We start from the raw sequence: 19,537 nt of genomic DNA on the forward strand, positions 1-19,537 counted from the left end.
CCCAGGAAATAGACACTTTATTAAGGCGTTGAACTAAGAACTTCACCCACAGCCATACCAAGTTGGGTCATGGTGCCCACACTCCTACACATTAAACTGTAACAAAACATCAAACATTTAACAGTAACATTTGAGCACAACATAACAGACCCTAGAAAACACACATAATCTTAAACACCAGAACATCAACATAACAGAAATGCATCTAAGGATTGTCCCATCATGCAATGCGCCCACCAGCGCCGCCCAACTCGATCCGCCGCTCCGATCGCTACAATACATTGTAATACATCGTTAAGGGTTTCGTTAAAGCTTTGTAACTGACTTTTAATTATTAACGGAAACGGTTTTAAGTGTTGAATAAAACCTATTGGGTTTGTTGAAAAGAAAAAAAACATGATGGTTATATGTTCAAGCACATTATTTTATCGACTGAATCGGAGTCATACATTGTATGAATAATAATATATAACCCTTTAAGTGTACTTGCGCTGAGACACTTTAAGTAACACATTTAGAGCTCATGCTTACGTGTCATGGCCATCATGTGCCACCAGGGGGCGCTTTCCACAAACGGTGCACACTTGACCCATATCTCCGGAGTTACACAGCAGGCTGCAGATTTTGTTGCTGACTGCATGTTATAGAGCATTTCCCTGCACATACATTTAAAATACGTGTACAGTGGAAAACTGTAAATGAAAGCGCTCAAAAGGTAAAACAAAAAAAAAATGAATACAGAATTTTCTCCCTCCAGAGGCATGTTGTTGGCGTGACATTGAGGTTTAATTCTAGAGTTGCCTGAAAGCACATTGGTTTTGAACTTGACAGTTGCTTCCGGTTTGGCTTGTTCTCGGTGTTTACCCTCCGTCCGCAGCGCTGCACAAACCGGAACGAACAGTCACGGTGAGCCACGCCTATTGTGCATGTGCCTCATCCGCCAGCCGCTCCATCCGCTGCGTGTTTTGCATAAAATGTGTATCAGTGGGGCAGCGCGCGCTCCCCGGCACATGCAGAGCGCACATGTAGCGGGGCATAGATCCAACTCCCCCCTGTTCCAGACCCCCCCCCCGCCAATGAGAATGCACAACAGCGTGAAGGGGAGGCGGGGGGGGAGAGAGGCGACTGAGGTGCAAACAGTGAGCCAAATCCCACACAGACATAACACAAGTTGAGCTATAGAAGGGACAGCCGGTCACATTTCCTACTCACCTGCAAACGTGAGTGAGGTGGTTGATTGCGTCAGAGGTTGTGTGTATGTGTGTGTGTGTGTGTGTGTGTGTGTGTGTGTGTGTGTGTGTGTGTGTGTGTGTGTGTGTGTGTGTGTGTCAATACTCGACACTGTTGGTGGATGTGCTGACTCTTCTCTCTTGGAATTCATGAAAATCTTTTAATCTCCGCCAGTGCAGCTCACACGCAGCTTTCAGGCGCAACAACACAGAGCACAGTCGGCATCCAGGTACCTCCGAGAACACCTGACTGGGGGACAACTTTACGCGCACTGGAGATCAGTCCCATCACTTCCTCCCGTTTTTGACGTTCCATGGAACAAAGCTGTATTTTTTTTTTTTAAATTTCTCACCAGTCTTCCAAAAAAGTTTTGCTCCAGCTCAGTGACATTCACGGACCGCTATTTGTCGAGTCTGCTTGAAGTGATCGACGTCAACAGGACACATGGATAACAGCCCCGGTGGTGGTGAGTGACTTTAATATTATGTTGAACAACTGCTCTTTTACACCAGTGCTGATTCAGATAGGATTCAGTAATGATTAAAGAGTCACTGGTTAGTGGTTTTATGCATGTTGCTGCCGTCAGCCAATACGATACGTATTTAGCTTTCATAACATTTTATTTCACTAAAAATATTATTATTATTATTTCCATTAATGATTATTTGACTTATTGTGTAAAACACCTACAAGTTCCAAATTGTGCAACCTTCACAAGGTTTCACGCTCATCAATAGAAGAATACTAAATGTATTTTTGTCATGTGTTTGACTGAGATCAGTCCTCACTAAAAACACTAAACTTATGAAAACAGTTGTAGTTGTACGACGCGTTTCAAATGGCATCGCCGGAGCTGCAGCTCCACTGACTGCGCCATATGGCGTAGTGAGATTGGCTCCTTCCTGTTTTCCTCCATGAAAACAAACTCACGTGTGCCTCGAGTACACGGCCTGTCACTCTAATCATCATCTGTCACGGCTCCAACTGTGCCCTGACCCCACTCAAACTTTGGCGTAAAGGACGTGTTTGTTTCCATAACCGAGGCCAATGCTTTCGCGGCCGCAGCAGCAGCAAAGTTGACAACGGCGGGAGTTCCATCCGTTAAGTGGCATTAGGCGTCGCTTCCTCCAGGGCAGCCAAAGGAGCACGTGCTCTTCAGCTTTCCTCTCCCGATCTACGGTGAATCATTGACAAACCGCGGTCACGTTCCCGGCCCAGGTGATGGGCGCGCTCTGTGTGCACCCACCTCCCCCCACTATGGCTTTCTATTCTCTTCCCGTTGACAAAGTAGGCCAGCGGTGCACGGCAGTTGACCGAGCAAACGGAGATAATAGGTGTAGTATTAGTCAGCCGATCGAGATGACGGCTGCTTGCTGGGCTTCGGTGGTGTTTGATGTTCGGAGGATGCTCGGTGTTGTGGGCGGGGGGAGATATGGCAATTTCAGGGTTGTCTATTTAAATATTTTACAGGCGATGTAATAGCAGTCCATCTTTTAACCTTCCATAAGTCTGTAATTTGTTCTGCGATCTAAGTCTAAATCCAAACGACCACCTTGAACCGACCTCTGATCGCTTCGATTAGTTATTGGAATGCACGTGACTTCGGTTTGTTCATAAGGTCGGTGTACTGTATAAGCTTGTAACATTGTAATAACTTGGAAGAAATATAGCTGCACTGGTGGGCGATTAGGCTGATAAAACTGGGGTAAAAGGAGATTGTGTGTGTGTGTTTGTGTGTTGACACAGAGCCCCAATCCCTCCCGCAGAGATAACTGTGGGATTTTACAGGTTGCATGCAAATGGATTATTTCCGCCAAAAAGATTGTAGTAATTAATTTATGCTATTGCATTTATTATGTGCCATACAACCCATGATGATGACTTTTTGAAATATGGGTTTGCCACAGGTCAATGTTCCTGATCTAAATCCTCGTCCTCAACCGCACTCTGGCGGTGTGGAAGTCGGTTGTTTTTCTTAACACAAATACCAGCCCTCCTAGTCCCCGAGGAATGTTTCCCTCAACGTGTGAATAAGAGTAGAGTTTAGTTGCATGAGAATACATTCATCTGTCAAATGTTGCTCACATGATAAAAAGCAGCCGTCCTCCCTCTCTGGACTGCGTGTTCTTTCACACAAATACAGAACGTCCCCGTCACACTCATGGTGGTTTATTACAAAAGAACTTCAAGTACTGCTTTTGAACTAGAAGCAGCAGCCCGGCCAATTGGTGCAGGTGGTGCTGCTGGTAGTGTCGGAACGCTCCGCCGCATAGCACGCTACCCTCTCTTTTAATTATCTGCCCCCCCCCCCCCAACCCTCCATCCCCCGGCGGGCTGTGGGGGCTCTGGCTGGTGGCTGGAGCGCCGCTTCATGTCCGTCCAGTGAACACTCCGTCAGAGAAGCCTCCTCACGTGGCCTTCCTCTCGGAGCCCGCCCCCGTCACGTTTTCCCGCCTCATGCTGGATGGATTGCCCATTTCGACGACGCTAAAGCCGAAAATACAGCGGCGCGGAAAACACATAAAAGGCTGCAATCGCTCCCGATGGAATTGTGCAAATGCTGAAAAAGATGCGTCATATCGTGGTGTTTATAAGTGATATAATACAAATCCTCCTTCACTCACACCTCCTCCGTCAGTTTGAGTCATTCTGCTGAGTTCCTGTGATATTGACCTTACTTTAGTCCAAGTTAACAGTCCAAGTGTGTTGAAAACACAAACACAAATCGGCCACGTTCAGCAGCACAACTCCTATTTTTTTAGTTATTGGCCATATTCTATAGTACATTTAAGAATGCATTGCTCTAACCCAAGCAAACCACATGCTTTGTTTATACGGTTTACACCACGAGAGCAAACAACTACTGTGGTCACATCGAGGGTAGGCTACGAGGCACTCTCTCATTCTGAGTGGAAGTAGGAGATAAAGAACAGAGGAGAGGAGCTGCTGTGCGTGCAAAGTGCTCCCTGCTTACGTTCCTCTGCCTCCCTGCAGGTCCAGGCAGATTAGTGTTTGCATGGGTAGGCTAAGCTCAACATGGGCTTTGAGGAAGGATTTCAGGCGGCGTGAAAGAAAGAAAATATGTAAAACCGGTAGTTGTTTGATATCACATGGTGCCAGTTCTATAGAATAAAAGTAGCTGTACTGTTTTATTTTTCATTTTGGATAATTAAATGTATATTAATGTTGAAATGAAACATATAGAAAATGACAATATCACATTGTCGCCTTCAGGGCAGATGGTAAAAATATCTTCTTTGATTATAGATGATATAATATAATAAAAGCAAACTGTTTTCCTTTTGACTGTGACCCTTGCAGGTTTTATTGTCAAGCAAACTGTAAAAGTGAATGGTTAACAGCACAGCTCATGATAAACACCGTACATGCGTGTCTTCAGGTGGACATGTGATGTGTTTGGGTGGAGCGTAAACTGGTGGAGGAGGCGAGGCTCAGGCCTGCCTCTGCTGGGTCCGTCTTTGAGTCTGGAGTGAGTCAACAAACCTCCCAACACGTGCCGGCCTGAGGGATTATCGAACACAGCCCAACTAGAACAAACACCTTCACGTGCCCAGCAAGAAATCCACTTTTAAATGGGATCCACATTCGGTTGGAACGTTTTGTAATGTTTTGTTTAGTAACCGTGTCAGCAGTGCACGCAGGCGTCGTTTCTGTCGGCTCGTGCTGGGCACCGTGCCAGAGGAGTGGAGGTGGCAGTGGACACCCAACCACCCCCCGCCCCAACCTCCACCCACCCCTCACGTGAGGCCTCTGGGAGGGCGGGGGGGAGGGAGAGAGAGAGAGAGAACTTATTTACACTGTGCATCTACGATTGCCGCATTAACATGACGCAGGATTTTTTTTTTTTTATAAGTGCGCCTCTACTGGAAGCCTGCAGACTTTGTTGCTGTGCTCCCAGCAGTATTTTTAGCCCCCACATCACCCGCTTGAGCATGAAGGATGAGACGCATCGAAATTGTTAGAGCTGTTCACAAAATGACATCACGCCGCACTAACCCAGTTTACGGGGAATATGGATACCGACACTACAGAATCCCAACACGGTTGAATAATGGAGCGTAATTTATCAGATGGTATCTAAATGACGCCGTGTGCTTTGCAGGAGTCATCCTGTATGCGGGCTCCTCCGGCAGTTCGAGCCCCGGCCCCGGCAGCCCCTCCAGCGGGTACCAGACACAGTCCCCTTGTTCGCACTCCCAGCCCTCGTCCCCGGAGGAGGTTACCTTCACAGAGATCGGGGCGTTTAAACACAGGACGTCTGGGAGCGCCACCTCTCCCCCCAAGCTGATATTTCAGTTCCCTGAGATCTACAGCGCCTCCCGGACGCCAGCCGCCCCGCAGAACACCTATGCGCACCCCATCGCAGGAAAGAGGCCATGCGGTTTCACAGGAACGTTCACAAGTAAGGGTTTCCTCATTGTCGGGGGAAATCTCGGGGAGATTCACACCACGGTGGACGTTTTAGGTGAACTGTCTGTTTGCCCTTCCTCAGAGACGGGGGGAATGGTTCTGCTTTGCAAAGTCTGCGGAGACATTGCTTCCGGTTTCCACTATGGAGTGCACGCGTGTGAAGGTTGCAAGGTAAGCCCCCGGAAGAAATCATGTGAAGTGAGTCCCTCAGGTGCTCAGGCTTCAGTTCACCGCTGACATATTGTTTATCGTCATCTCTTTCTCTCAGGGTTTCTTCCGCCGCAGCATCCAGCAGAACATCAACTACAAGATGTGTGTCAAGAATGAAAACTGTCTGATCATGCGCATGAACCGCAACCGGTGCCAGCACTGTCGCTTCAAGAAATGCCTCTCTGTTGGCATGTCAAGAGACGGTGAGACATCCCTTTCACATTCCCCAGCCTTTGTGACAGTTCTACCGGAGTGCTCCGATAAACCAAAGCGGCAGGGAAACAGGCTGCCCCGAGAGAGGCACGGTGCCGATATGTAGGTCTGTGTGGAGAATGTAATGCAGAAAGTTTTTTGAGGTCATGGTGCCAGTAGCTCAGCCTCTCACTTTATCAGCAGAGTGTCCTGCTCTCCTGCGCTGTCCCTCGGTGCAGTGCCAAACACGTCTATCTGGCCTGGTCTCCCCAAGTTTCCTTTGAATGCCCTTTGCAGCATCCTCCCACAACCCGCTTTCCTTTATGTTCTTGTTTCAGTACGGCCCATTCTCCTCCCACCGTGTTCCCTCAGCTCTTTTGCGTCTCCCTCTCAGACAGTGATTTATGAGAAGAGGAGCCTTGAAGTCCCAGAAGCCATCTATCATTTTAAAAACTGCGGCAAACACAGGAATTATTTTTAGGAAATTGAAAAGGGGGTCAACTTGATTACCTTGTGTATGCCCGTAGAACATCTCACTGCAATTAATGAGGGATGGGGCAACAATTAAGTCGCCGTGACAGACTTTACCAGGCGTGATGCTCACATGGCCAAGTTTAAGTTCTGATAACTGAACACTGATTGATCGCCTATCCACACAGATTAAGAAAACACAGCTCGGCTGACCTAGAAAAACAATACAGAATCTGGCCTCTGGTGTGCTCGTACATCATGACCTACTTGGTGTAGCGCGCCTGCCTTCTTCTCAGTATGGTTCCTGTTCATCTCCACCCTTCAGCACCCTGCATTACCTAATGTAGTAAACCGGTTTGGGTTTTTTCTGCGTGTGCTCGATACTTCTGGTGCACGGAGAAAATAGGTTGGCAATAAACGACTTAATTAAGAGTACAAAGAGTCACGTTGACCCTTTTTAGAGAAAACAATAAGGACCACAACCTAGAAACCCCTTTTGCTCAGCTTTAATCATTACAAAAACAGGAAAACCGCAGGCAACTGCCTGCAGACCACAATAAATAGTACAACCTCATTTCACACCTGCCAGCTTTTTCACATTGGCTCTGCAGCATATTGACATTAATTAAGTCCATCGGCATGTTGGCACGCTTTTCTTTCTCAAACCAGAGCACCATTTGCTTCATTTTAACCACGATGGAAAGGAGTCATCTCATGAAACATCCGCACATCCTCATCAAAGCATCCCGTTGACAATAAACAGATTACCGTTTCCTTCCTAAACCCTGGCATACTGTGAATATTACTGGGTTTTACTTGCTTATCTTTAGCAAAAGACGATAACAGCCTACAAAGATTATTGCTGCTATTCATTTTCTGATATACATTGAAAATTTTTTTAAAAAGTCTTTGAAGTTCAGTGCAACCTTTCTGCCTTATCAACTACGCTGACATACACAGGCAGACGTTCTTTGCCTGCATCGCCGTCCCTCATGTCAGTCCTCTTCTTGTTCTCACTCACTGTCTTCTCAACTCTTCCCAAGCGCTCCTCTCTCATCCTTCTCCCTCTCACATGCTCAGTGTCAGGGACATCAAGCACACGTTGCCCCACTGCCCTACTTACAAATGGAAGGAGGGAGCGGGAGAGGAAAGAGACGGTAGATAGAGGAGAGGCTGACGCAGATGGTAGCAGGGGGTCTATAAATAGACTCTCCAGCTGATAGTTACCACGGGAATGTGGATGGAAGTATGTGTGAACAGAAGGAAGTTTTGTATCAAAACGTACGTGATTCAACCTCAAAATCCCACAAGATTTCATAATATTTTTTTACATGTGTGTGCATAAAATGTTTCACCAATTTCTAGGCAGTTCGTCTCGAAGGGGCAACACCTGTATCGTTAGGATGCCTGTTGATCCATAACAAATTTGTCTCGAATATCATTTCAAGTCATTTCAGAAACCTCTGCAAAGGAACAAAAGATATCCAGTGGGAATGTCCATGTCGTGACAATGACCTAAAGCTCATCTGTCCTCCTGTGTCTTCTCCAGCTGTACGTTTCGGCCGCATCCCCAAGAGAGAGAAGCAGCGACTTCTGGATGAGATGCAAAGCTACATGAACAGCCTGAATGAGTCGGTGGCCATGGAGTCACCTCCAGCGAGGGAGACTCCCAGTAGCCCAGAAGAGGGCCACTCAAAGGAGGCCATTGGGGCCATCTCCAGAGCCTACCGTGACATCTTCACCAGCAGCAACAGCCGCAAGAGAGCGGCCAAGACCGACGATATCACATCTCCCTTTCCTCAGGGTGCCAGTTTTCCCCGAGTCCTCTCTCACCCCACCTCCACCCTCAGTTATAACTCTTGCCCCGTTGCGTCTGCCACTCCACGCCCCGTTGCCCCTCATGACGACCAACCTGCATTCCTCAACGGGGACAACAGTTGCTACCCCTACTTCGCATCAACAAATCACAGCCATGATCAGTCCAACGGTGCAACCTCTACAAGAGGATGTTCGGCCAATCGGAACAGTTTTTGCAATGCAGGAAGTTCCCCAAATCAGCCCACCTGCCCATGGAAATTAGCTTCAGGAGCAAAAGTGTTGGTAAGTGCAGGAAGCATATTAAAACAGATCCAGACTTGGTGATGTATGACTTGCCTGAGAGGCAGCTTATGATTCTTTCTATGTCCTTCGTCTTCCTCTAAGGCCTGTCCGCTCAATGCGTGGCCGGTATCAGGGGCGGGGCGCACGAGTCAGGAGATATGGGAATCCTTCTCGCAGTGTTTCACTCCGGCTGTCAAGGAGGTGGTAGAGTTTGCCAAGGGCATCCCAGGATTTCAGGAGCTTAGCCAACAAGACCAGGTCCTGCTGCTGAAGTCCGGCACCTTCCAGGTAATGACATTCATTTTGGATTCTTTGTGAATGCAAACTCTTTATTGGTTTTAGTGTTTGCCTCAAACCTGTGTTTGTTTTCTTCTTGTGTGTTTAGGTGCTGATGGTTAGGTTCTGCACCCTGTTCAAGGCTGACGAGCGTACAGTAACTTTCCTGAACGGCCAAACTTACCCGCTGCCCACCTTGCGGGCCCTGGGCATGGGCTCTCTGCTGGACGCAATGTTCAACTTCAACGAGAAGCTGGGCGCCTTGTGGCTGGAGCCTGATGAAATGGCCCTCTTTATGGCCGTGGTGCTGGTCTCTGCAGGTGAGAGGTGCTATTTACTAAATCGGTTGTTTAAAAAAAAAAAACACTAACAAAAGCTGCAGAGCAGTTGCATTTGTTAATGGATCAATAATATAGAAACTGTGTGTGTCGACCTCTCACACTGGTCTCCGTCTGTGCTCCACAGATCGTTTCGGCATCAAAGACATGCAGGCTGTGGAGCAGCTGCAGGAAGGTCTGATCCGTGCCCTTCGGTCACTGATCACTCTGCGCCGCCCAGAAGACACCACTCTCTTCCCCAAAGTCCTTCTCTGCTTGCCCGACCTGCGCACCCTCAACAATCTGCACTCAGACAAGCTGTTAGCCTTTCGCATCGACCCTTGAGCGGGCAGTTCTTCACAGAGCACTCTACCACAAACTGTTTTACAAGAATTATAGAGGAGACCACCGAAACACACGCACGTATTCTCTTCCAAGGACAGGACTTTCCTTAAAGTTGAGGAAAAAACGGAATTGTGCAATTTGAGCAGTGGTTTTACATAAGAGAGATATTTTGATTTAAATGCTATGTTTTGAGTAAATATACAACACCTCTTGAGAGACATTGTTCCAATATATAATAACGGCCATGTAGATTTAGAATTATATTCAGTGCACCTAAGAAAAAAAGCCAGCTCACTTCTGTTTATTCGTTAAATCCTTTAGGAACTATTAGAGATGATTGGCATGTCAGCCTGGGTTTAAGAGGAAGAGAACCTTTATAGAATGCATATAGCAACATCTGAAATGTTAAGGTACTTATTTATCACCGTTTCACAAACATACCATCTGTCCAAATGCTGGAATGACATCACTATTTTATCACTTGTACACGGTACGATGTATTCTGTCCCTTACTATTATGAACTAATCCTCCACAAAAAAGAAATGGCACACCAAGGTTTTAAATATGCCAACGGCATCATATTTTATTTTGTCTGCGTCATTATATTGTATGGCAGCAGCACTGGCGCCTCGTGCATGTTGGGTTTTGTAGTTCCTTTGTTTATTTTTGATGCTATAAATATAATGTTTATGTATTAATGATGAAATTGATGCGATGGATCGAACAGATGAGTGTAGTGTCAAGAAGGAGGCACTGCCCCTTCTGCAGCTGGTGAGGGTTTGGCCATGACAAGGGTCAGACGGCTTGGACACAAATCGTTCTGTGAGATGACATAACCAACCAGCATAATCGCTTAAATCACCAGCACTCCCTTCACTTGCACCCTTCCTCTGCCCTCAACATTTGTCATACAAACAAGAGGTAGTTTTGGGGGAGAGATCTTAATTTATTGGTCTCACAGTTTGCTTGATTGATTTGGGGTGATTGAGCATGTCTTGTACATTTTGTAAATCTTTGTTCCAAAATATAAATGATAAAATTATATAAAGTTTATGTATTACTCTGCTTGTGTGTCATATTTTAATGTCCATTTGGGAAAATGCAGTAATGGAGATTTAGTCAGTACCAGTGATGGTTAAGCAATATTGCGGTACTTACTGCTTTTATGCTGTTTTTGTACTTCTTCAATAACTTTTAGATAAAAAAATGTACTTTATTCTGCTACATTTATTTGGTAACAATAGCCACTGGTTACTTTTCAGATTAAGATTTCAAATGAAAAAACACAAAGACCTTACCTATTATGATAAATTGCTCAGATTTAGTATTAAACCACTGGCTCATAATCACCTTACATCAGTGCCACCTGCTAAAGAATAAGCTGTATAATAATGGTTAACCTACTGCAACTGTCAGTGTGCGCTGGCACGTTTGCACCATCAGGCTGTGTTCACTTTAAGAATGATTATTGCCTTCTGAGCTCAAAATCTAGGTCAGACAGCACAACAGCACCTCGGTTAATTCCCATCAAAGCACGTCACACACATCAGCAGAGCTTTTAAACACATTCCTCAGGTACCAATACAGATCATTTAAATGACGTACTATACGTCATTTAAATGAATCAAATACGTCCTTCAAGAGTGGACTGGCCTTCTGAGAAAGTAGCCGGCGACCTGGGGACGTCTGGACAGAAGTCGTTTTTTCCTACCACTAAAAAGCAAAAAGCAAAGCAGTGACGCCGCCTGGTGGTGAAATGATGGCTGTGAGACCCCGGAAGTGAAGCCCGGAAGCCGCTGTAGCTTTTCACACACCATCACACCGTTATGTTGTGTTGTTCGAGTAACTTAATTAATATGGGACTGCGGTCAAATGTCACGGTAAGACCTCACGGTGCAAAAGTGTATACCATGTGCTGGTGGCGAAAGTCAGCGAGGACTGTTTTATGTTGACGTCGTTAGCAGTTTAGCTCGTAGGCTAGGCTAGCGCTAGCATGTGACGTTAGCCGCTGTGTGCGTGTCTAATGCAAACACAACTGTACTGTTGCATGTCCGGCTTTCCGCTGTAAGGCAACACTCACTCTACTACCGTCACTTAGCGCATGGTTATGTCATGTATTATATTAAATTATACATATTACATTTTGAATATTAACAGGAGTATAACGCTACTTATCGCTCGCTAACTTCATTGGTAACGTTAACGCTCGTGTACTTCTACTTTCTCCACAGGTGTTGAGAAATAGAAGGAAGCGGTTTGAAAGCGCAGCGGGACCTCTGGTTTGACCTCGTGCGGTGGGTGGGGAGGGTCGCGATTGTCTCACCATGTTGGTGACGGCGTACCTCGCCATCATCTTGCTGCTCGCCCTGTGCGTTGGCCTGGAGCTCGCGGGGCGCCGCCTGGTCCCACCTCAGTCTACTCCTGCCGTGGCCAACCCCGTCTTCCGTCGCTTCCAGAGCGTGTTCCTCCGGGCGTACCTTTTGGCTCTGTGGGCAGACTGGCTCCAGGGCCCTTACCTCTACAAGCTGTACCGTCACTACAGCTTCCTGGAATCCCAAATAGCCATCTTGTACGTGTGTGGCCTGGCCTCCTGTGTCCTCTTTGCTCCCTTCTCGGCCTGGCTGCCTCAGGTCTTGGGTCGCCGACAGACGTGTCTTCTCTTCTGCCTGTCCTACTGTGCTTGTTGTCTCACCAAGCTGTCCAGAGACTACTTTGTTTTGATTTTTGGTCGCATCCTGGGGGGTCTGTCCACGTCCCTGCTCAGCACCACGTTTGAAGCCTGGTACGTGCACCGTCACGTGGACGTACACGACTTCCCCAAGGAGTGGATCCCCGGTACCTTCACCAAGGCCGCTACCTGGAATCACGGGCTCGCCGTGGGAGCCGGGCTGGTGGCCAACCTGCTAGCCGAGTGGCTTCACCTGGGGCCGGTGGCTCCCTTTCTCCTGGCCGTGCCTTGCCTTGTGGGCTGTGGCTGGGTGGTGCTGACCGACTGGGGCAAGGAAGAGGCTGGGGACGGCCCCAAAGGGGATGAACAAAAACTGACCCATGGCCCTCCAAGTGGAGGCGTGACCCGTTTGTCGGCAAGGACTCGTCTCTCACGCAGCTGCCATGATGGTTTGCGTTGCCTGCTGTCAGACAGGAGAGTCATGCTCTTGGGTGGAGTGCAGGCTCTGTTTGAAAGTGTGCTTTACATTTTCGTTTTCCTGTGGACCCCGGTGCTGGACCCTCACGGAGCTCCTTTGGGAATAGTGTTCTCTTGCCTGATGGCCGCCAGCATGGCCGGCTCCTTGCTGTACCGCGTGGCCACCTCTACGCACTATCGTCTGCAGCCCGGCCACGTCCTCTGCCTAGCCGTGCTGATGGCCTTCTTCTCCCTCTTCATGCTGACCTTCTCAACGACCCCGGGCCAGCCCAGACCTCATGAATCATTCCTGGCCTTCCTGCTTCTGGAGTTGGCCTGTGGCCTCTATTTCCCCGCTGTTAGCTTTCTCCAGGCCAGGGTGATCCCAGAGGAGAAGCGGGCTAGTGTGCTGGCCTGGTTCAGACTGCCCCTGCACCTGCTGGCCTGCATAGGGCTGCTGGCGCTTCATGGGGAGATCTCGGGAACAGGCGGCGGGGAGGAGGGCACCGGCACCAGACACATGTTTGGAGGCTGTGCAGTAATGATGCTGGCCGCTTTGATGGCTGTAGTCAGTCTCTTCACTCTGGGCAGAAATGACACGGAACTGAGGCTGGAGACGGAAGGAACTAGAGACGAGGGGGAGATGTACTGAGGAGATGAACAACATATTCATTTATGATTGAATGCCTTTTTGTTTTTGTGCGGCTAAAAGTAGAAACCTCATGCGTTCCAATGTTCATTAGTTTATAGTTTGCCAAATTCATGACTGGAGGGTATCTACACCTACATTTAATGTTATTTTTGTGTTGCTTCTTAGTTGTTATTTTGGGGGGGGGGGGGAGACTTTTATACCTATCCTGTCTGTGTACAGCTGCTTTGGAAAAACCGCCATATCAACCGTCAATTGTCAAGTAAACTGTTGTTCTATTCCAGATGACGCATTTCTACCCAACTGTGTGCAGATCTACTGGTGTGTTTCACACAATATGATTAATTTAATGGACATGGGGATCAGTAGTCTTAAACAATCCATCTTGTATTACAAAAAAACTTTTGTAAAAAGAGTTGTTTAATAAATATGAAAACAGTAAGCTCATGACAGCTTGTATCCGCCATGCAGTATCTGATCGTCTGTTCTTGCATTACTTTGTTTAATTTAATTTCAAAGAAGAATCTGTTTTGCATTGAAAGCTGCTTCTGCCTCATCTTTGGGACATTTTCTCATTATCTGTGCTCTTTACACATTTAAATAAATCGTACATAATTCATGTTTTTCTCTGATATAACTGGAATGTATATTTTTGCCATGTTAATGTTTGAGTAATATATTTCGGATTTCCAAATAATGCAAAATAGTTCCATATAAAATATTTTTTGTTAAGGAAAAAATATATTCTGAGTCTGCTCAAGCAGAAAAAAAGCTACTTTTTAAAATATTAGTGGGATTCTTGCATTTCAATCCATAAGCATTTGTCCTCCTGCTGCCAAACAGGCCCATCTTTTTTCATCTTCAATGGTGCAGCCTGGACGATGCTAGAAGCGTCCCTCGGTGGGTGAGGGAGGGGTATCTGCACGAGTTATAAATGCGTTGGTTCGGAATTACATCACTAAAGCGTCACATGGTGCCCAGTCACGGCGAGCAGGAACCGCACAGTCAATCGGAGGTCCTTCCACGCAGCTTCCAGTCCTCCAGCTCCACACTGAAAGAACCACATCGACCACAGGAGAGGCAGCAGATCGTCACAGAGCAGCTGGCATACAGAACAAGACGACCTACTGCAGGACGCCACAGCCATCATGACACAGGGCAAGGTATGTGTCGGCTCAATCACTCACTCAGTCCATCTTTCCTTTCTGTCTGTGCTCCAGATTATTACATAACAGTGAATTGATGTGCGCGTCGCCTGTAGTCTGTTGTGAAAACCCTCAATGGCAATTTACACACTGAGTCATTTGAATTAATTACTGAAACTTTAGGTAGTGGATTTTAGTAACTGGTTTTGTGTCCTGCGGTAAATTTAGAATTTCTAGCCACAAAATAACCTCCGTTACATAAGGTGTTATATATGTTTTTATCCGTGCTCAAAAGATGTGCGTTGCGCGTTTCCCTCCATTTCAAAGCGGTTGACACTTGAACACCGAATGTTTACCAGTGAAATGCGTCACAGGCTCTTTTACCATGTGCGTCACCATGACAACCCATTTATTTCCCCACAGCTCCGGGGCAAAGCCGCTGGGACCGTTAAAACAGTGTTGCCTAGTTATAAATACTTTCAGACTCTCAAACAGCGCAGTGGAATAGCGAATGAATTAATAACGAGAAACCGATGCTCCGTGAGCCGAAGGATGATCGCGTATTCAACGTCACCTGACACAAGAAACCGGGGCTCATAAACTATGCGACGCTCCCGCATGACGATCCGTGGCAGCCTGTCAATCAAACCCCTCTTAGAGGGCATCGGCACTTACGAAATATCATTATTTTAAGTTCAATTTAGAGACGAGCCAGCTGATATCAGCGCATCTGCCATCAGTTGAGCGAAGTTTTTTCTTTTGTATATGAGGCAGCTTGTGCAGTATGACTCACTGGTAACCATCCTGAATAGTATGCATTCTAACAGTGTGATAATTTGCACCCTAAACGTTTATTCTTTAAATGTGTATCAAACTGATTACCAAGGTGCTCTGTAGTAACATTTCACCATCTTTTATTTTTTTAATTCCATTAACCCTCCCCTTAAATGTGTAAAAGGCTATAAAATAAAATATATAACAACTTCTTAATCTTTTGTGTTACCGCGGCAGCTGTCACTTGCAAACAAGGATTCCAATGTCTCCTCCAGTGTTGAGGCTTTAGTGTCCCCGACTCCTCCCAGCTATGAGGAAGCCACTGCAGGTATAAAGTCATTATCGTCAACAAATGCATTTGGTGATGTTCTCTTGGGTTTTGGGACAATATGGGCCATACATACTTGCACATGTGTAATCCACAATAGTGCCATACAGTATGGCACTATTGTGGATTACACATATGTCAAATGTTATACACATTCATCTTAACCACCAAAGAGACTCATATGAACGTGTCTTCCAGGCACCAGCGCTGCTTACGATGATGTCGAGATGCTCACAGAATTCAGCTGGGATGATCGCAACATCAGGAGGGTCTTTATCCGTAAGGTATCAAAAAGCTTTATTGATAATTTACCTCTGATGAATGTTGATGAACTTTAAAGGCCGGCTCAACACATACCAGTACACATGCAATGTTTTTTTGATTTTCTCTTTTAGGTGTACGCCATTTTGATGATCCAACTTTTGGTGACTCTCGCGATTGTGGCGATTTTCACATTTTGGTGAGTTTAATAATAATCTAAAGTCTTTTCCATCGTCTTTCTTGTGTAACGATATTTAACAAGTAGTTCCAGTTAGTGACGGAAATTATGACCTTCATGTTCCCTTTAGTGAGCCGGTGAAAAACTACATCCAATCCAACCCCGGCTGGTACTGGGCCTCTTAGTAAGTAACGGGTGGAGACTCAGTAATACACAAGTTACCCTGTATACTTATTCGTTCATGCTACTGTCATCTTAATAAATATTTAACTTTATTTATCTTTCTGTTGTTTTCCAGTGCTGTGTTCTTTGTCACATATCTGACGCTATCTTGCTGCGCTGCACCGAGGTAAGTTAAAAGTTCTCCAAATATAATGCACATCAACAACAAGCAAAAACAGAGTTGTGATTCCAAACTTTACTCACTCCTACAGGAGACAGTTTCCATGGAATCTGATTCTGCTCGCCATCTTTGTAAGTATGCGGCAAACATGATATGCTTTTCATGAATAGACTTGTTTATTAGCAGTATTTTCAAAACAACTTAAACATTTATAGATTAACAACAATTTTCGCTATGTAACTCAACCAAGGGCTATAAATTTAAATTATAAAATGATCTATACCTAATTTATAAATAGATTTTATTACAGCAAATGCCTCCATTTTGATATGAGTATTATATCTTCTATTGCAGACCCTTTCCCTGTCGTACATGACGGGGATGTTGTCCAGGTACACGTTCATATTGGCTCCCAGTTTTATGTCATTGTCTTGTGTTACTTTAGCATCGTCTCTTTATGCATTTAGACTTTCTCCTCAGCTTGAATGATGACAATGGCTTCCAGATAATAAGGCTGCCTTGAATCTTTTTTACAGTATATGATGTTTTATGTGTAGCCAGTTATGTATGCCTGTATAAAACTTGTTTTGTTCCTATTTGATTAGCTTCTATAACACCAAGTCAGTGGTGATGTGTCTGGGCATCACAGCAGCAGTCTGTCTCTTGGTCACAGTCTTCAGCTTCCAAACTAAGGTTAGAAAAAACAATGTTGCTATACCGTATACTTCATATGTTATTTGATAAACTGTATGCATGATGACATCATCCTCCATGTCAGCCTTTCACGCTGTTGGATTAACAAAAGTTTGATTTCATGTGCTTCCTCCATCTAGTTCGACGTGACGTCATGCCAAGGCGTGCTCTTTGTCTTCTGCATGGTCATGTTTGTCTCTGGAGTGGTGCTGGCACTTGTCCTTCCCTATCAATATGTAAGTAACTTTTAAATTAGGCAGGTACGTTTTTTCGTGTCATGGTGTACTGGAATTTGGAAGATGTATTTAAAACACTTGTATTGCATCTAATTAGGTCATTTCTTTGCCATTTAGGTACCGTGGTTGGATGCCACCTACGCTGCCCTAGGAGCCATATTGTTTACAATGGTAAGGGAGCATTTACACTCAAGTATGTATTCTTTTCTCTAAGAATCAGACAAAAAACAGAAAGATATCTTACTTGTGTTCTGTGGCAGTTTTTGGCATTTGACACCCAGCTGCTCATGGGGAACAAGCGCTACACCATGAGTCCAGAAGAGTACGTCTTTGCCGCTCTCAACATCTACCTGGATATCATCTACATCTTCTCCTTCTTCCTCCAAATATTCGGCTCAAAACGGGACTAAACCATCGTCTCACCTTTTCCCTGTAAGGGATGGGAATATGAGCAGACGTGATATGAATATAAGCAGACGTGATTTTGATGTTTTATTTTATGCCTTTTTCTGATAAGTTCCCACATACGTTGGGAATATCTTGTACAGCTAGACATGTACATAGATGTACGTCAGTGTTCCTATCCAAAAGATCAACAACCTTTCCCTCCTCTAGCATGTTGTTAACCCACCCCACATTATGGTTTGCTTACCAGCAAGAAACAATCAGTGATCATGTTCCACTTAACGTAGACGTGAGTGTTCATCTGAAGTTCTGTGGGTGTCTCTAAGTCCATACCTGCTTGGACGCCACAAAAGTCCTGCAAACAAAACAAAAAATGTCAGGGCCCTTTGAGAGGTATGTGATCCCCTAACACATTATGCATGACTCTTAAAAATACTCTTATCTCTCTCATGTGCAGTCATTACATCATTGGGCTATTGTTGGTAGTGGTGGTTGGATGACTGAAAGCAAAAATGTGATTTAAAAAAACCTTTTCCTGTATTTTCAAACATTACCAATGTTGTCTCAGTGCTGTGAATTACATGAAACCCCATGCTGTTTTTGTCTATGTGTTGCTTTTACTCCCTTTAACTGTGAGGCTGTCATTCTTTGCCATCCCATTGCTGTGATTACTAGTAGTATGTCATTTTTTAAATGTGTGTTTAAACCTGAATGAAGATTGTGTAGACATATATATTTTTTTTAATGAAAGACATTCATTTTTCACATTATCATTTTCGGGATGATATTATTTAAACATATTAATTTGGTCTGAAGTGGTTTCATATGATAATCAAATATAAAGATGACAGTGCCATACATGCATATATTCATTCTAACTTTTGATAAGGCCGTATTCATGGAAAGACATTTGAGGTTTATTTTTTTATGACAATGATATATTTCAGATAGTCTGTGATATAAAATAGTCTGAAGCTTGATATGTATTCATAAGTTGTCTGAAGTGGCCTTGGATGACCTTTATGTGCTGATATTGATGCAATATATTTTATTTTTAGCACCCTGCATTTAACCGTCACATTAGTGTTATTGTACTGATTTATTAAAGGGTGAATGTGTCTGAATGGACTTACTGAGTATCTCCTGTTTAAAAAGTAATAATGTGCCCTTACATTTCTACATTACCTTTGTAGTAGTTTTAGTCCATGTAACAAAGAAAAAAAAATCAATAAAGAAAAAAAGAAAGTTATGCCAGTTTTCAAAATTGACATGAACATAATTTTTATACTGTCCGCTTAAACACCACAGTGTTATAGGTGTCTTCTTATGATATGAATATCCTCTTGTAATATTAAAGCTTCTTCTGTTAAAATAGAATATATTCCCGACATGTTAATTACCAGCAATCTAACATTTAATATCATTTCAGCTGCGTCTGAAGTTGCTTTTCCCACTACATCCGTCTTGGAGCCATAGTTCTAGTGTTTAGTTCTAGTATAATGAGAAGGGTCATTCTACCGTTTAGTCCAGTAAGCGTATATTCATTTGTAAACACATAATAGTACAAATTGGAACTCTATCAAAACCTATTTTGGTTTTGGAAGTTGTGTATTCCTGCGTTCAGGTTTCCCTCTGGCTGTTTGGTCCACACAATTCCAATGGGTGGATAAAAGTAGGCCTGTTTAAGGATCATGCTTAAGGTCACGTAGTAGTTGGCAGGAAATTAATCATGAACAGGGTAACTTCTTATCTTGCATTTATTCCATCTTTCAATTAACTGAGTTAATGTGTACTTGAAATATTAACAACCTTTCTAAAAAAACATCCA

General features: G+C 44.8%; 3 protein-coding genes across 9 annotated transcripts; all 3 read left to right on the forward strand.

Moving 5' to 3' along the window:
• Positions 1–928: 928 nt before the first annotated feature.
• nr1d4a (nuclear receptor subfamily 1, group D, member 4a) lies at positions 929–10,638 on the forward strand. Of its 6 annotated transcripts, none has more exons than XM_078091468.1 (10): positions 1,116–1,220; positions 1,410–1,459; positions 1,586–1,696; positions 5,354–5,653; positions 5,744–5,832; positions 5,930–6,074; positions 8,084–8,634; positions 8,737–8,922; positions 9,020–9,230; positions 9,376–10,638. In XM_078091468.1, the coding sequence occupies exons 3-10, from the start codon at positions 1,675–1,677 to the stop codon at positions 9,570–9,572; spliced, it is 1,701 nt and encodes a 566-aa protein (XP_077947594.1). In that variant the 5' UTR covers positions 1,116–1,220; positions 1,410–1,459; positions 1,586–1,674; the 3' UTR covers positions 9,573–10,638. The 6 variants fall into 6 exon arrangements, with proteins under 6 accessions (XP_040049836.2, XP_077947573.1, XP_077947595.1 ...); XM_078091471.1 differs by having other exon boundaries at positions 1,139–1,220; positions 1,405–1,459; XM_040193902.2 differs by having other exon boundaries at positions 929–1,220; positions 1,410–1,696.
• A 675-nt stretch (positions 10,639–11,313) lies between these two features.
• slc61a1 (solute carrier family 61 member 1) lies at positions 11,314–13,965 on the forward strand. Its single transcript, XM_040193908.2, has 2 exons — positions 11,314–11,453; positions 11,805–13,965. The coding sequence occupies exon 2, from the start codon at positions 11,898–11,900 to the stop codon at positions 13,347–13,349; it is 1,452 nt and encodes a 483-aa protein (XP_040049842.1). The 5' UTR covers positions 11,314–11,453; positions 11,805–11,897; the 3' UTR covers positions 13,350–13,965.
• A 317-nt stretch (positions 13,966–14,282) lies between these two features.
• On the forward strand, positions 14,283–18,837 carry LOC120829624 (protein lifeguard 2). Of its 2 annotated transcripts, none has more exons than XM_040193909.2 (12): positions 14,283–14,509; positions 15,503–15,593; positions 15,792–15,877; positions 15,989–16,053; positions 16,163–16,216; positions 16,331–16,381; positions 16,467–16,506; positions 16,730–16,767; positions 16,981–17,068; positions 17,209–17,304; positions 17,422–17,475; positions 17,565–18,837. In XM_040193909.2, the coding sequence occupies exons 1-12, from the start codon at positions 14,495–14,497 to the stop codon at positions 17,712–17,714; spliced, it is 828 nt and encodes a 275-aa protein (XP_040049843.1). In that variant the 5' UTR covers positions 14,283–14,494; the 3' UTR covers positions 17,715–18,837. The 2 variants fall into 2 exon arrangements, with proteins under 2 accessions (XP_040049843.1, XP_077947615.1); XM_078091489.1 differs by lacking the exon at positions 14,283–14,509 and adding an exon at positions 14,825–14,947.
• Positions 18,838–19,537: the final 700 nt, after the last annotated feature.

Source organism: Gasterosteus aculeatus, chromosome 2 (assembly GCF_964276395.1).
Source record: "Gasterosteus aculeatus chromosome 2, fGasAcu3.hap1.1, whole genome shotgun sequence".
NCBI classification, from domain to species: domain Eukaryota; kingdom Metazoa; phylum Chordata; class Actinopteri; order Perciformes; family Gasterosteidae; genus Gasterosteus; species Gasterosteus aculeatus.

Bases quoted from the DNA above. Each gene is read 5' to 3' on its own strand.
- slc61a1 (XM_040193908.2), top strand. From the start codon at position 11,898: ATGTTGGTGACGGCGTACCTCGCCATCATCTTGCTGCTCGCCCTGTGC.
- LOC120829624 (XM_078091489.1), top strand. From the start codon at position 14,840: ATGTTTACCAGTGAAATGCGTCACAGGCTCTTTTACCATGTGCGTCAC. The intron at 16,382-16,466 runs GTAAGTTAAAAG...TCACTCCTACAG, and splicing joins TCTTGCTGCGCTGCACCGAG to GAGACAGTTTCCATGGAATC. The intron at 17,069-17,208 runs GTTAGAAAAAAC...TCCTCCATCTAG, and splicing joins TCTTCAGCTTCCAAACTAAG to TTCGACGTGACGTCATGCCA.
- nr1d4a (XM_040193902.2), top strand. From the start codon at position 1,675: ATGGATAACAGCCCCGGTGGTG. The intron at 5,654-5,743 runs GTAAGGGTTTCC...GCCCTTCCTCAG, and splicing joins TTTCACAGGAACGTTCACAA to AGACGGGGGGAATGGTTCTG. The intron at 9,231-9,375 runs GTGAGAGGTGCT...TGTGCTCCACAG, and splicing joins CGTGGTGCTGGTCTCTGCAG to ATCGTTTCGGCATCAAAGAC.